Source organism: Lissotriton helveticus, chromosome 10 (assembly GCF_964261635.1).
Source record: "Lissotriton helveticus chromosome 10, aLisHel1.1, whole genome shotgun sequence".
Lineage (NCBI taxonomy): Eukaryota > Metazoa > Chordata > Amphibia > Caudata > Salamandridae > Lissotriton > Lissotriton helveticus.
The window spans coordinates 60279320-60297037 of NC_136071.1; the positions used below are offsets into that span (position 1 = coordinate 60279320).

Below are 17718 nucleotides of genomic sequence, written 5' to 3' on the forward strand. Positions count from 1 at the left end.
ACCATAGACCTAGTGGCTGGGGCTAAAATCCCTTGCATTAGGATTTACGCACTAACGGATCAAGAGAACCAACATCTTCGAGAATATCTTGATGAATTTTTAGCAAACGGGTTCATCAGACCCTCTAAATCTCCTGCAGCCTCGCCACTATTTGTTGTGCCTAAAAGCAATGGAGAAATGCGTCCCTGCATTGACTACCGAGCTTTGAACAATAATACTGTAAAAAATCGGTATCCCCTGCCTTTGATTCCAGTCCTCTTAGACCAAGTACGTTCTGCTACCATCTACACGAAATTGGACTTGCGAGGGGCTTACCACTTGGTGCGCATAAAACCTGGAGACGAGTGGAAAACGGCCTTTCGAACTCGATTCGGCTTGTTTGAGTATGGCGTAATGCCTTTCGGCTTATGCAATGCTCCAGCCGCATTTCAATTTTTTATTAATGACGTCCTTCGAGATTTTCTCGATAGATTCGTCATTGCATATATTGATGATATGTTAATTTTTTCCTCTTCCACAGAAGAACATGTGCAACATGTTAAAACCATTTTATCCACCTTGCGAAAGCATGGCTTATATTGTAAGCTGTCCAAATGTGAGTTCCATACAACAAAAGTCAAATTTTTGGGTTTCATACTCTCTCCATCTGGAATAACCATGCCTTCTAGAAAGATCCAAGCAGTATTGGATTGGCCTACACCATCGTCTGTGAAGGACATTCAACGATTTCTAGGATTTGCTCATTTTTACCGTCGATTTATTAAAAAAAATTCAACTCTGGCTACTCCTTTAACTCAGATGTTAAAGAAAAACGTCAAATTCAATTGGACTCCAGAGGCCGATTTGTCTTTTCAGACACTAAAAAAGACTTTTACTCAAGCACCTGTTTTACGACATCCTGATACTGATAGGCCTTTTATTGTAGAAGCTGATGCTTCTGATTTTGCTGTCGGAGCCATCCTTTCACAAAAGGATACAGTAAGTAATGAATTACATCCAATCGCTTTTCTATCAAGAACATTTTTGCCTGCTGAAACTCATTACACCATAGTAGAAAAGGAGCTGTTGGCTATACGCCATGCCTTTAAGGAATGGCGTCATTACTTGCTAGGAGCAAAACTAGTGTTCACTGACCACCGCAACTTACAATTTTTACGAAGTGCAAAGGCATTAACCCCAAGGCAATTGCGATGGACCTTATTTTTGCGGAATTCGATTTCATCATCACATTCAGACCAGGAACCAAAAATAATAAAGCAGACTCTTTATCAAGATATGATACAAAACAGGATGAGTCCCTTCTCACCCCCAAATCCACAAAAATGTTTTACAAAAATCAGATAATAGGTGCCACCATGTCAGAACAATTTTTTCAGCAGATAAGACAGGTTACGCCTCTACCAAAACTGTTACGTTGGATTCAAGAGGGTACAGGCAGAACAATAAACCAAAACTTACCCTTTTATTTAAACTTACTATATATCCCAACTAAAGGTTTACAAACACAAGTCTTACAGTGGTGCCATACTAAACAGTTAGCTGGCCATCCTGGAATTACGAAAACAAAAGAACTGGTACATAGAAACTTTTGGTGGCCAACTTGGAACAAAGATGTTATTTCTTTTATCCAACTTTGCGATACCTGTGCTCAAGATAAAACTGAACGTGGGAGTAAAAAAGGTTTACGTCATCCTCTTCCAACTCCAACATAGGTCTGGGAAGACATTGCCATGGATTTTATCACTTATTTACCGGAAGACCAGGGAAAGACCAACATTCTTGTAATTGTTGATCGACTATCAAAGATGGCACATTTTATTGCATGCAACAAAATCCCTTCTGCTCTTCAACTCGTACAACTACATTTACAACATGTAGTGCGATTGCATGGTTTGCCACGATCCATAACGTCAGACAGAGGCCCAGAGTTCATCTCAAAAGTATGGAAAAACTGGTGTGAGGCACTGCATATTAAAAGTAATACTTCAACTAGTTTTCATCCCGAAACAGATGGAAAAACTGAACGTGTTAATCAGATTCTTGAACAGTATTTAAGATGTTTTTTATTCAAAAAACAGGGCTCTTGGACCAATCTCCTTTGGGAAGCAGAGTTTGCGTATAACAATCTGAAAAACGCTTCAACTGAAATGTCACCATTATTTGCATCCACATTTCTTGCCTTTATTGCTAGACCAAACAAAAACAAACATAGCCTCTTTAGATTCACATTTCCAAAGAATAAGTGTCATCACCAAAGAACTACAAAAAAATGTAATAAACGCAAAAACTTCCTACAAGAAGTTTGCGGATCGAAAAAGACGAAAAGGACCAAATTATCAAACTGGAGATATGATTTGGCTTTCCACCAGGAACTTCCAATACCGGAAACGCTATAAATTTCACCCGAGGTTTATTGGACCTTACAAAATAGTGCAATGTATAAATCCAGTCACGTATAAGTTACTATTACCTCAGAACATGAAAATTTACCCAGTCTTTCACACTTTGCTGTTAAAGCCAGCTGCAGTGAAATATAGATCACGACCACCTGCAATCCGGATCAACAATCAGGAAGAATTTGAAGTACGTTGTATCAAGGATAGCAAACGCATAAGATGGTAACTATGGTATTTACTCTATTGGAAAGGCTACGGTCCTGAGGAAGACTCTTGGGTATCTCAAGAGGCAGTGCATGCTCCACAAAGAGGTGTGGCGCCGCGGCCAGGGCGACTGACGCTGGAATCTGGGGACCACGGTTCGATCCCCGGCTCCGGCGGCAGGTTAGCCCAGCACCATGTGACTCTGGGCAATAGCTCGCTTAATCTTCCCGACGGCCCCCCAGCGCCTAGAGACCCTTACGGGTGATTGTGCGCTTTACAAATGTGGACTTTACTTTAAATGTGGACTTTACGACTCGTACAACAGTTCCATGTACGACACCCAGAAGCCCCATCCTGAACTTGATTGGGGAAGAGTGCCACCGTTTTTGTTGGGGGAAACTGTCAGGATTTATCTCTACTTTAGGTCATGTCATCTTCACGGACGGTTTTATCACTAATATGAATCACCTCTGATGTAAATCATGTCACCTTCATTATGTAAAACCTGTGCAAACATCCTTTGCTGGAACTTGATATAGCATTTGTAGGTACCAAGGCATGTTGTGTCTTATATGTGCCTTTGTGTTTGCCAACGCTTGATTTTTGCTTCCCAGATGCAGGTAGTTGCCTTTTGTCCTCTCGCAACCCCCGTAGTTACTTAGGAGGTCATCTTTGATCCAAGCGCTATTTAAGGCAGCCACGCCCTGAAACCCATGCGGGTTATTGAGAAGACTTCGTCGTGAGAAGAGGTCCTTGCCGATTCCGGTCCTGAGGTTGAAGTCCTGCAGAGGTTCCCGGTGTTTCCTTGCTGCTGCTATCTTTTGGTGGATTCCTACCACTGCGATCCGTTTAAAGAACACGCAGGTAGGATCCATCCAGTTATTTTGCCCGCACGTCTGGAAATAGCTGTCAGTTCCGTGCAGCTCAGTCTCTGAGGTGCGTCTTGTTTTCTCTTCGGCGGCTTTCATTCCCAAAGCGTTCTGACTTGAAGTTTCTAGGCTTAATGTAACATTCCTTTGAAAACTAACTGCCCCACCTTGCTTGCACAAAATTAGAGCAATGCTTAACACGAACTAAGTTTCTTGCAGTGCGAAACCGATGTAAATTGCTAAACGTTCTTTTGTTTCTACTTCTTGCTACAAAGTTGAAGTGAATTGTTTATACGATCATTTGTCCCTAAGTTAGCAGTACTAAGCTAAGCCAGAGAGAAGTGCTGAAAAGATCTTTGGTGTTTATCCTGCATTGCAATATTGGTATTGTTACTGACATGATTTTGTTTCTTTTACATTTACAAAGCTAGAGTGACTTTTGACACGATCGTTTATTTCTTTTGCTATCAAGCTATCATGTGCATGAATGAATGCTACATGCTATACGAATGAATGCTAATTACCTAGTGACATTTACCTTGGCTCCACATTAAGAATTATCCTCCATGATTAATCTACATGTTATCGAACTTCTACAAATGCAACGGTAGTGAGTTGACCGCATGTGTACAGTGACTAAACCTAAATTGTTTATGTAAAACTATTTTCACTTTAGCAGTGAGATTATTAATCAAACCAAGTGGTTCTAACTTCGTAATTACACATATTAAGAACTAATTCTTTTTAGGTATTATAGAATTAGCATCGAAGCATTATCTAAAGATTTCTATGAAGGCTCCAGCAGCAGCTTGTTAGAGCTTACGTGTTGTTTTGTGAATTTTCCGTTCCAGATCTCCCTCTCTGCAGTACCCTTCCTTTCCTCCCCTCGTCTAGCCACTTTGATTCTCTGTGGAACTTATTGTGCAGAGTCGAAGCTGCTGGAAGGTGGGCTTTTGGGTACTGCTCCTGAGGAACATAGGGAAAGGGCAATTCCCATTGAGGTTCTGACAACCGCATTGACATGGCATGGATGTCAGATAATATTCTGGAAATAAGTAGCATGGAGAAATGCCCACGGGTCACATCAGACCACAATCCTATTATCGTTTCTTTTAAAATACCTACGAAGAAAACTAACTATCGGGTTTTTTTCATTCCCACAACATTTGCTGCTTAATTCAGATTTTATTCTTAAACTTAAGGCCCACATAAAAGATTTTGGGGAAATTAATATTGGTTCATCTTCTTACAGAATGGTTTGGGACTCCTGTAAGGCCAGCATCAGGGGTTTTACTCAGCAATACATATTTAGGCAGAACTCTGCAAATAAAAAGGATACAGATGATACCATAGCGAAAATATTCCATGCAGAAAAGCAGCTAGCAACAGCGCTGTTACAAGGGTCTAACTCAGAAGAAGAATTAACCTATGCTTTAATTTGCCTTAAATCTGATTTAAAACAGGTGCTGAGAGTAAAAAGTCAAATTAAATAAATATCGTCCCTCCCAGTATGAAGATGGCGAAACAGCAGGAAACATATTAGCTTATAGGGTGGCAGACAATAAGGCTAAAACACTGGTTAGGACTATTAAAGGCCCAGACAATGTGATATATAATAATTCTCTCCAAATACTAGAACAGTTTGCTAGATACTATAAGGAATTATATACTCCTGAAAGACGACCGGGTCTTAATGATATTAATCTATATTTACAGACAAATAAAGTGAACCGTATTGATATGGAGCAAGCAGATATGCTGAATAAAGAAGTTACTCAAGCTGAAATTAGAATGGCAATCTCTGCTTTACCCTCCGGCAAATCATCTGGGGAAGATTCGATCCCGGTTGAGCTTTATAAACATTGCTTAGAGGAATTAGCCCCTATACTTAGCCAAGTGATTGGATTCATTGGAGAAGAGGGGAAAGCTCCTGAGTCATGGAATATCATGCAAATTATATTTTTTCTTAAGAAGAATAAAGCATCAGATGAATGTGGGTCTTATCGACCGATTTCGTTAATAAACACTGATGCGAAAATATTTGCCAAAATAATGGCTAATTGTCTTGCCCCAATAATATCTGCCCTGGTTTCTCCACAACAGCATGGATTTGTACCCGGTAGGGATACTACGACTCATATTAACATGGCTTTTACTGCTTTTGATGTTGCTAAGGTAAGTTCCACCCCACTCGGTATGATACTACTTGATGCAGAGAAAGCATTTGCCCTCTGGGCTGTGCTGAATAAATTTGACATCAAGGGCCCATTCTTGAAATGGATCAAGGCTCTGTATGATAATTCATGAGCTAAAGTGTGCTATGCAGGGATGCAGTCGGATACATTTTCTATCTTGCGTGGTACCCGCCAAGGATGCCCACTGTCGCCCTTATTGTTTGCCCTATCCATTGAACCATTTCTAGTGGCATTACAAAATAACCCGTGTATAGTACCGTTTTCATCTGGTTTAAATACTCTTAAAATGATGGTATACGCGGATGATATTGCGGTTTATTCGATAAATATAGATGAGGCAATGACAGGGATTATTACGGAGGCTAGGATGTTTGGTTTAGTATCTGGTTATAAGTTGAACACTAATAAGACGCAAATTATAATGAACTATAAACCAAAGGATACAATTCAGGGAGTGTTCAAAACTGTTACTTATCTTGGAGTAAAAATGTCTACTTGCCCAGAAGAGATAGCTACGCTGAACTATGAACTATTGCTAAAAGACACAGCTATTGTTTTGAAAAAATGGCATAAGGTTCCACTTAGTTTAATTGGTAAAATTAATTTAATCAAAATGAAGATTCTTCCCAAATTTATCTACCTATTCTGATCTATCCCATTACGTATTAATAATCTTTTTTTTAAATGCCTAGATCGTATATTAAGCAGCTTTGTATGGGGCTATAAAAAAGCACGCCGGGCAATTGAGCTAATCAAATTACCCTATGGAAAAGGGAGCCTTGACTTCCCTGATTTTAAAGCATACTTTTGGTCGACATTTATAGGACGCATTCTCAGTATGATACACACTTATAAGGAACCTTTTTTTTATTATGCATTTATGTTGGAATTGAATCCCAAATTCTTTTATACCGCACTAACGACCCAAATTACTTTAAGAGGGTCAAATTTAAGACCGCAGTGACATAGTATATCTTTGGAGAGCCATTGTTAGTAAATTCAAAATGTCATATCATTCTAGACTACCTTTATGGGACAATCCAGCTCTCCCAGGAATGGGCACAACTGGGTATCAAAAATCTTGTCGACTTATATGATAATACTGGGTTTTTATCATTTGGGAGACTTCAACTTCTTTATAAAGTGACGGAAAATATGCCTCCTAAAATATTATCAAATTTTAGACTATTTTATACGCAGTCTTAATATTACTGAATTAACGGACTCTAGCATATGGAAATGTATTCATTTAGCTGAAGGCAAATCACTGATCAGTTCTGCATATAAAAGTTTTAACTCTCAGAAAGATGGTGATTGTAGGAAACTCGCCATAAGCTGAAGTCAGAAACTGGAGTCTAACATTACTGCTAACTCCATATCTTTTGCATTGGATACTATCCGTAAATCAGTATATTCGTCTAGTCTGAGGCTGCAATCATTCAGGACTATCTGCCTCCTTTATTATACCCCTGCACATATCTCAAAATGGGCAGCAAATAACTCAAGTAGTGATCGGACCAAATGCCCAAAATGTGATTTATATGCAGCTGAGTTAGCGCATATGTTTTTTTCATGCCCATTATTAATAACATTTTGGGGAGGACTGGAAAAGACTGTGTCCTATAAACTTAATAGACTTATATCATTTACGGCTACGGATATATTACTGGGCCCACAATCAGGTGACCATAGCTCGAGAGAATTTTTTCGTATTATATTGGCTTCTGCTAGGCTAGCTATTGCTCGAGCATGGATCGCACGAGATCCATCATCGTTGGCAGAGTGGTGGGCAATAGTAACAGATACATATAATATGGAACGTGCATTAGCTAAAATCAGAGGTGTAAGAGCATTATGTAAATTGGAATAAATTTGTGGAGAATTTGACTAGGAGGGAATGTGTTAAGGAAACTGTTTATTTGTTTATAGGAAGTTGTGCTTGCTTAACATGGATTTTTGAGCTTTCTCTGTGCAAGATTATTCCCCCTGTGTTTGCCGCAGCAAAATGCATTAACCTTTGCTGTTTGCCACAATTGCCAGTTCCTTTTTCTATTTTTTTCCTTTTTTTGTATGTTGAGTTTGTCTTTTTATCTGCTGCAACTTTGTCCTCATGTAATTCTTAAAAATATATTTCTTTTAAAAATGAATATTTGTTTGCTCTTAAAATTCATTCAAGTATGTTTAGACCACCCACTGGCCTTCAAAATCTTCCTGTAACAGTAATTTTACTTTATACAAAGTAATCCTACAGTGCAATATTATTTTATCAAGTTTTTGCCACACGGCATATCTTTAAATTTTGCAAGACAAATTTGAAATGTGCTATCATCAGGACTGTTATGGCTTTGAAACCTAGGTTTCTGTATTAATGGCAGCTCTAACCCCATTCCAGTCATGTTCTTTCACCAGGATAGCTGTGTATATATATCACCCTTTTAAAGTATGTTTTAGCTATCCCAATATATTCATGTACAGGCATATCCTTGATCCCAAGGATTATCTAGGCCCATGAGGATATTACCATTTTTGTTTCCCCATCTCTGGTGGGACAGGTGAATTTATTCCCCACATAATTTAAAAAGACCAAAACCTAAGTGTCTGATTTCATCCAAAGAAGCTTAAGATGTCCTTGGTCACTAATGTTGAATAAAATTCAATAACTGCATTTGGTTGCTGTTTAAGTTATTTTCAAGTGGCTCAGAACAGCACCGAACGTATTTTTTAGCAATTTAAAAATGCATTTGTATCACAATTGGCAAACATGTCCACCAGGATTTCCACCAGTCAATGTTCTTTCGGATCGATGTAAGGAGTTGTAGGCTTATGTTGACAATCGGGTTCTTGCTGACTATCGACTCTACTCCCAATTTTGATCCCATTGCAGCTCTAAATCCCTGGTAGGCATATTTTCACATAGATTATTAACAACCATCATGGACTTTATTTCAATAACCTTAGTTCTGGGAGATGACAACAAAATTGTTTGTTAAAGATTGTCTACTTGAGGGCAGTTTGTATTGGCAAACCAAAGCAATCTTGGGCCCTTTTTTCCAAATTCTCCTCTTCCATTTTCTTCTTTATTTTTTAGGACCTTACATTTGTCAACTGTGAACCTAGTCTGATCGGCGAGCCCCTCGCCTTTATTTGCTGGTGTCATATCAATCAACTTTCCCAAAGGTACACCATCATCTACTATGACAATGTCAATTTCCTCAATTTCCATCACTACAAGGTTCTGTGAAATATTTCATGCATTTTCTCCTGCCGCAGGATACGTGTGGACCATCATATGACTTTTTGATAATCCCTCACTGCATGGCGCAGGTTCTAATAAGAGAACATCTTCAGAGCCAGATTTGCTTTTATCTTATTTTCACTAGATTGTTTTAGAATTCGGATCCAATACGTGATGTTAAATTGAAAAACTGATATCTGTTTTGTGGCCCATATCATTCAGTAGTTTAGACAGATACCCATAATAGATTCGAGCATATTTCTAAATAATGTGACTAATTAGACACCCTCCACTACATCAGAATCTCAAACTGGAATAGATGGCCTCCGTGATTCCTTCATCTACTCCTCACACCATTCCATGACATTGGTTTATCTGAGAAGGGGCTTCCATTCCTTAGAGTAGTGTAAGTCATGTAAGCCAAGGGAATTCATTTTTGCCTTGTGGGTACCATTTTATATATCCCGTGTGTTTTTGGGTATAATCAGCACCAAGCTCCAATTCTCCCAATACATTGAACAAAGAGACACATCAGTAGAGTGCCGCACTGAAAAGACATTCCAAAATAGAGTTATCAACTATTATGTTGAAATCAGTGTTTTGCCTGGAGAACCCTGGACTTTTTCAATCCTGTCCATTGGGACCAAGCTTATCTTGCTCCAGAGCTTCATTGGGGGAAAAAATAATTGCCTATAAAGAAGGCACACTTGATGCTTGAACTGTGACTGAATGTTAATTTATAGCAAAGATATTTATGGTGTATGTGTTCTCTCTCGGCTTCCCTTCTAATTTAACCATTATGTTTTTATCAGTTCCTATTTCATGTGGAAGATGCTTATGTTGACTTTACATACCTCAGCTATATATCATCGGAAGTAAGGGTATAACCAGCATCTGTTTGGGAGGATTGTTCTCTAAGATGACCTGCTTTAAAGAATTCTGTCAATTACGCTCAGGAACTTTCAAATATCACTCTTTAGCTGGTGCAGCTACCTCAAGTACTTTAACAATAGGTTTCATATAGTCTCTTATGGTTGACTTTCTACCATCACTTTTTGCTTCAATGGAATATTTACCCCAAGAGAGAGTCCATCTTCGCTGTTTGATTTGCCTTATCTTCAGTAAGATTAGGGGCTAGATGTAGGTAATTTAGATTTACCGATCCTAAAATACCGAATTTTACTGATTCGGTATTTTTTAGAATCGGTAAATCTGATGTGGGTAATAATTCGGTATTTTTTTACCGAATCGGTAAGATTCGGTATTTACCGATTCGGTAAATACCGAATCGGTATTTGCTATTGAATCCCATGGGCCTTGAAGCCCATAGGATTCAATAGCAAATACCGATTCGGTATTTACCGAATCTGTAAAAATACCGAATTGCAAAGGGGGACAGGGTGTCACTTTGACACCCTGTTGCACCCCTGTAACTGGCTTGTGCGCCATGTGGCACACATACATGCCCTTAGGGCATGGCTGTGTGCTACATGGCACAGGTGTACATGCACAGATGTGCATGTACACAAGAATTCGTAATTTACTATGCAATTGTATTGCATGGTAAATAACGAATTCTAAAGGCCCTGTAGCACTGTTAGAAGTGCTACCTACATAGGAAAATACAGATTCGGTAATTTTACCGATCGGTAAATTTACCGAATCAGTAAAATTTACTGATTCTGTAATTTTACAGAATCGGTCATTTTACCGATTTGGTAAAATTAGCGATTCGGTAAAATTACCGAATCTGTATGTTTTCAGTGCCCCTACATAGCAATGTCAAAATACCGGTCGGAAACGGCCGACAATCGGTATTTTCGGCCGATTCCGACCGGTATTTTGACACCTACATCTGGCCCTTAGTTCCTTCTCATAAACTAAGCACGTACATCCTCATTTCATTTCCTCTCCTTAGTCATGGTGGCCTTCCTCGTGGCTGAAGTTAATTGCTTAAAATGGCCAATTGAGAGAAGCTGGGATGTATGCTCAAATACTTTAAGTGGCTTAGTTAGCTTTCTTCTATATGTTTGCGATCTCATGGCATAAGGATTAGCTTATTTTGTACAACTGTGGTTAAATTGCTTTTCAATGTATTTCTCTCTTCCCTTCTTTCTTTACTCCTACCATTATCATTGCTTTTTCTTATGCTTTATCCATCGTAACAGATCACACAATCCTAATATCCAAAACTCATGAGCACAAACTTTTAGCTTGTGCAAAAAGAAACACCCCGCCTTGCTTGCGATCACAGTATTGTCAGTTTAATACTATACAACTCCACCGAACGGATCACAAGTATCTAGACAGTATTCTAATAGGTTCTAGCAACCAGATCCACGATCAGACTCTACAACTAATGAATGATGGCCAGTGGCCAAAGGTGACCAACATCAATTCCTGCACCAGCTGCTCTTTAATCCATTTTAGAATGATCCAATGCATCTTCTAACTCTGAGAGGGAACCAATGCTAATAATGCAGTAATGTTTGATGCTAATTGAGCTTGTGCTGCTCACATCACTAGAGCCCCCGCTTGGATCAATCCACCTGTCCTTCAGTTTTCCATCATCAAGGATCCTCTATACAGCTACGAGTGTTTTTGCAAAGTCCAAGTGTCTGGTACAGCTGGTTTGAAAACAGCAGCAGCAAACTTTATCAATGAGGTAAAAAAATTCATATGGAGGCTAATCTGCATGTGTGGGGCTGTATGGGGCCTCATGGAACCTCACACACACACAGGAACACACAGGGATGAACTGAAAATGGAGAGCAGGCCAGTTGAGTATTCCCAATAGAAACCAATGAGCCGATAAAATAGTCAATAGATATTGGACTGATATTGGGAATGCCAGTATAGATATAGTCCTGATAGGATGACTAATGGGTCAGATGTGAGGGGGAGAGGCCTTTGTATAGAAAATAGTGGGCTGGAGAGCAAGCTGAATCAGCACCTGGGCTAACAGTTTCTGTGCTTCCTTGGCAATTCATGTATCCTTATTGTTCAAGTCTCAGTTTTCCCTTTGGAACTCCCCAAACTCCATTGACCTTCCCAACCAGCAAAAGCAGCTGGCACGTCCACCTAGAATATTGCCAGCAATGAGCACCAGCAGCATCCTTCCGTGTCACTTTCTACTCTCCTCGTGTCACATGACCACCAACCAGTTCAAAGTAGATAGAAAAAAATAGACCCCCAATAAAAGTCCAATGGTCCAAGGAATCCACCAAAAACCTTAAAAATTATATAAATGAATAAATGTTCCACTAAATGAAAAATCAAGGATAAAGTCAAATATAATTTTGGGTGACAATATCAAACTCTTTTGTTCTGAAAAATAAAATGCAACCATGTAAAAATAAAGTTTGATGTCCCAAAATAAAAAGCTGTTTGGCGGAGTTTTGCTGGAACTATGAACTCTGCCCGAGGAGTGACATTTTTCGCCCACCCTTACAGTAAAGACATCTTAAAACCAATGCTAAACACATAAAAAGCACATATAAAGTACAATTACACATACAATCTCACAAATAATGACAGCTGCAATACCATAAACTAAGACATACTGTTTCAAAAGAATATACACTACAACAATATCTAAATACAATGACTATTCTAAATACTCCCCAGACCCAGATTTAAAATAGTCTCCCTGAACTGGAAACCAGCAACAAGAAATGCAACTGCAAACTCCACTAACATCCTAAAATATCAACAACAGAGGAAAACAGTTACAAAATATTTATTTTATTTGTTCATTTTTATAAGATAATGAACAATGTGTTAAAAATGTTAAAACACTTTTCTATGTTTAAATAGTGCGCAACAGTGTTTTTCAATGTTTTCATTTAGGAGCATGCATAAAACAGCATGACAGTATGAATATCATAATATTATTCATTACTTTAGATAATCTCTTCATTTTCCCATAAATAGGCTGAAATTTGAAAATTGATCCTCTCAGTTTAGTTATATGGCACTCAAGTTCATATGCTTTTAGGGTTTCCCGCCACCATTCTTAATATGTGGGCACAGACTCCAATGACCATGTTTTTGCAATAATCAGCCTGGCAATAGTTAGTACATAGAAAACCCAATACAGTCATTTTGGGGGTGAGAAAGCCCCTATTTTGTTCTATAGAGGAAATTTTTTGGGGAGATCAAGGCCCAAAAATCATTAGCTTTCTGACAACTAATGAGCATGTGAATATTATCAGCAGCCACCGTTAAACATCATGGGCAGCAATGAGTTATTTTACAACATCTTCTCAGTTTGGAAAGGTAATATAGAAATCAAATAAAGTCCAATATACTTGACCTCACAGTCCAGTGGGTTTAGTGATTTTACAAAAGTGCGCAAGACCATCAGCGACCTCATGTTCCATAAAATCTCATCTACGATTATTGACCACTTGTCTGCCCATGGTCATAAATAATCCTTTTGTTGTTATACATGCAGCACTCCTAATTAAAAAGATATTTGAAAAATTCATTTAGATGTAATGAAAATTCCAACTGTAAATCTAAAAAGGATTTAGCCCCCTGGTTGTCAAACAAATCTAAGGGGAAAAGTATTCAGGTAGTTCTGAATTGTCCAAAAATAAATTATGTGCATGCATTTCCAGAATTTCTTAAAAAAATATGTACGCCCAAGTCTTTGTTAAAGCTCCAGTAGTTTTCAATCTGACATTTTTTGAAGAATTTCTTATTGTTAAATTTGCTTTCTATATTGCTTGGATTATTATTCATGGGTATTGAGCATAGCCAATTCATTGAGGTATTGTTGTGTAGTAGCTTCATACAATTACCAATACTTACCCAGTAGTACAGTCACCAGTTGGGAAGTGCTCATCCCCCTCGGATTATGGGAAGTTTTAGGAACGTAATTACCCTTTGCTCTTTCTTCCCTTTCCAGATAAATTTGGATTCCATAGAATCAAACTGCTTAAAATATTATTATAAATGTAAAGGGGCAGCTCCCAGAAATAGAATAACATTTTAGGTCGGATATTCATTTTAACTAAGTTAATTCACTTATTAGAGAAATAGGAAGATGCATCTATTTATTCAGTAAAGCCTTTATCTGCAGTGATAACAAAATATAATTATATTCAAAACGGAGTCTTAAAGTTGGCGCAGTATAACCCCCAAATATCTAGCTGTGGTGACCAATCACAGGTTTAATCTAGTAATCCCCTACCAATAAGAGTTGAGTTTTGTGAGAATTCAATTAATAACCAGAAATATTTACACGTTTAACGACTTCTTTTTGGATAATGTTCAAAGTGGGGTAATACAATGTGAAAATGCCAATAAATCATCAGCATACAAAGTGAGGGGAGATACCAGGCATATATTAGAATTGCTCAGAATATACTTATATATATACACTCCAAACCAGGAAGTGTTGGCAGCCATATTGTGCCTCGGTAGAACCAAGGCACAAGAAAGCAGTAAAAAAAAGGTGGAAAACACGCAAAGGGAGCAGGGTAGAAGCACCCTGACCCCTAGGCCTGCTCAGGGTGTCCCACAAGGACCCCCCAGGCCCCAAAAAAAAATTTGTTTTTAAATCGCGGGGTACGCGTACCGTGCGCGTATGTACTGGTACGGTATGCGTACCCCGCCATTTAAATTTTTTTTATAATTTTTCGGGCCTGGGGTGGTCCTTGTGGGACCCCGTGAGCAGGCCTAGGGGGTCAGGGTGCTTCTACCCTGTGCCCTTTTTGAGTTCTACACGTTTGTTTTTCTGCTTTCCTGTGCCTCAGTCTATCGAGGTACATTTTCTCAACAACTACTGGATGGATTTACACCATTTAAACAAAAGGCTGTACTGCGTAGCAGTCCCTACCATTTTGCCAAGTTTGGTGTAATTCCGTTCAGCGGTTCGGGCTGTAGCCGTGTCTAATCGTCCTATGGAAAATGAGAAAGTGTTGGACTTCAGAAAAGAAAAACATACTTTTCCCACTCCAATGTTTGCAACAGTAAGGAAAGCACTGGATTACAGAAGGGTTACATTTATGATTCCCACTCTAATCTGTGCAACAGTAGGGAAATAGGTGGACTACTGTGGGGTAAAATGTCCTGTTCCCACTCATGTGCAACAGTAGGGAAATCGTTGAAGTTTGGAGAGGTAACATTTACTATTTCCATGCCAGTGTGTGCAACAGTAGGGAAAGTGTTGGACTCCAGAGGGGAAAACTGTACTATTCCCACTCCAGTCTGTGTAACAGTAGGAAAAGCAATGGACTCCCAAGGAGTACATTTAGTGTTCCCATTCCGGGCCTTGCAACAGTAGAGAAAGCACTCGAGTTTACAGGGGTAACATATACTGTTTCCGCTCCAGTCTACTGACCAACAGTAGGGAAAGTGTTGGCCTCCAGAGGGGTAACATTTACTATTCCCACTCAATTATGTGCAACAGTAGGGAAAGTGTTGGGCTTTGGGGAGATGATTTACTATTCACCCTTCAATCTGTGCAACAATAGGGAAAGTGTTGGACTTCAGAGAGGTGAAATGTACTATTTCCACTCCAGTCTGTGTAACAGTAGGGAAAGTGTTGGACTCCAGGTAGTAACATTTTCTGTTCCTACTTCCATCTATTCAACACTAGGAGAAGCGCTGGACTCCAGGGGGGTAACATTTACTATTCCCACTCTAGTCTCTGCAACAGTAGGAAAAGCATTAATGAGCAAAAGAACAGTGGATTTAACCCAGATCTCTTGAATGTTTGATTCAATCAGCACTCCATCCTTCAATTTGTTGCCACAGCACTTTTCGCCCTATGTGGGATAGGTATGCCAAGATCTGGGTCCCTTGGTCGCTGTGCCACAGGATTCAAACTAGCCTGAGGAACAGGGTCAAGACTGATTTGTATATGGCTGGATCTAAACTGGGGTGGTGTAGTGAGAAAAAGAATGATAGATCATATATAGAAATATGTAAATCATAAAACAAGACCGTTTTATGTGAAAATATTTTGTAAAGCCATTTTCCATCTCACACACAACTCACAGTATGCCGAGTAATGTGTTTTGCATGTGCTTCACATGCCCCAAAATGTAGGGACCATTGTCACAGTTAAAGCTTTTGCTAACATTATCTCGTATAAAATCAAAATTGTAAATGCTCAATCTTCTTCAGGAGCTGAAGTGGAAACCAGGCTGTTCTGTATCTGCAGGGCCAAAGGGTAATGGGCTTATTGCTTTGTTGGCACGAAGTGCTCTAGCACACACCCATCGCCCATGTCCCTAGCTGTGTATGAGTCTTGCATCAACTTTCCTTTGTCAGACAGTCAGCTTTAGTCCTGTACATTCACTGAGGTACTACCTCTCTAGTGATTACTTATCCCACTCTCACAACAATTCTGCACCCACAGCTCAAGAGATTACTTCCTGGAGTGCAGGTGGAAATTTCTTACTGGCAATTGTTACTCCATACAATGCAATGACGAGTACTCACATTAGTCAGTCCAAGGTCACCCGCTTCTCAGCCACTAATGGAATGCTCCCACCCACATAGCTGGATTCTACATGAGTACAACAAGATCAAAAGTTGCTCCCCTTAATTAAAGAGACAAACATTGGTAGCTAATCGAGCTATTTCAATGATGACATATGACATAACATTCGGCAACAATTTTACAATTTTGTTAATAACTTTATTAAGAATTTATGCTGCTTATACAAAAAGTGAAGACTTGAATATATCCTGGATTTTATTTTACAGGAGTATTTCTCTTACCTCACATCAGTGATTAATTTGTAGAAAAATATGTTCCAGTACCTAAAGCTCAGCTCAGAAGCGCATGGCCGCCACCTATGCATTAAGTACCAAGGCTATGTAACCTGGAATCTACCTCATGCTTCTTTAATCCTCTTCCAGACACTCCCTGCCACTTTATCTCACTCTTACAGGTTTCTGCATTCTCCCTTTGTGTCTTTTTTGACTTTGGCTTTCTTTCCTCATAGTGCATTTAAATAAGTACTAGTCCCCAGTAAAGAGTGTCAGTTGGCCCTCTCAGTAACTACCAGCCCAAATTAAGCACTACCTTGCTTGGGAACATGTGCTACAGATTCAAGCTGCCCACTTAACAACAATAAAGTCAGTCTCAGGGTGGGAACATCAATAAGCATTCAAGAAAAGCATGGCCCCTTGCTTTTGTCCATGGGCAAAGCAGTGCAGTGCACTCTTTGAATTCAGGGCAATATGTAAAGCATTTCATACTCACATTACCCAATAATAACTCAATGCCATAGGACTAAATTTCAACCAAATTTTGCCAAATAACCACTACAACACTTAAAACCTGTAAATGGATTCAATGTATTAATGCAGAAAGAATTAAGGTAATAAAGGCAATCTAATTACCTTACACAGTGCCTGGGAGAAGGGGGCTCTGTGAACAAAGACTTGATGGGAGGGTAAACTGTTTCTTCATGAACAGATGCCAGAATGCCAAATAAGACATCCCCTTCCTTGGAATACATCTCCACGTTCGGTAGTGAGAGTCCACAATTGTGTGGTCGACCATCAGATGCAGCAGTGGATGCAGTTGCCCACAAGACCATTACAATTATAATGCATTTTATACGTATTTCCATGTTTGGAACTTCTTGGGAACCACACTGGGCCTTCTACCTAGAGACGATCTTCAAGCTAGAAAAACAAAAAGGTGGTCAGTGTGTGAGGGTAAGATAGTTGCTTAGGTCTAAGAACATGCTCATGGCTATTATAACCTATTGGTTACTGTTCTCAAACTTGACATGAAAGACATCACTCAGTAAACCACACCCAACAGCCTAGCCTAGTGGTGGCAATCCATT

At 39.2% G+C, this 17718-nt stretch overlaps 1 protein-coding gene across 1 annotated transcript in view; it reads right to left on the reverse strand.

Annotated features, from left to right (window-relative positions):
* LOC144783891 (extracellular calcium-sensing receptor-like) overlaps positions 1 to 17463 on the reverse strand; it is a 179708-nt gene extending 162245 nt beyond the window's left edge. The window contains exon 1 of the mRNA XM_078662633.1: positions 17264 to 17463. Within this exon, the coding sequence (XP_078518759.1) occupies positions 17264 to 17463 (200 nt within the window). The remainder of the gene's footprint in view (positions 1 to 17263) is intronic.
* Positions 17464 to 17718: the final 255 nt, after the last annotated feature.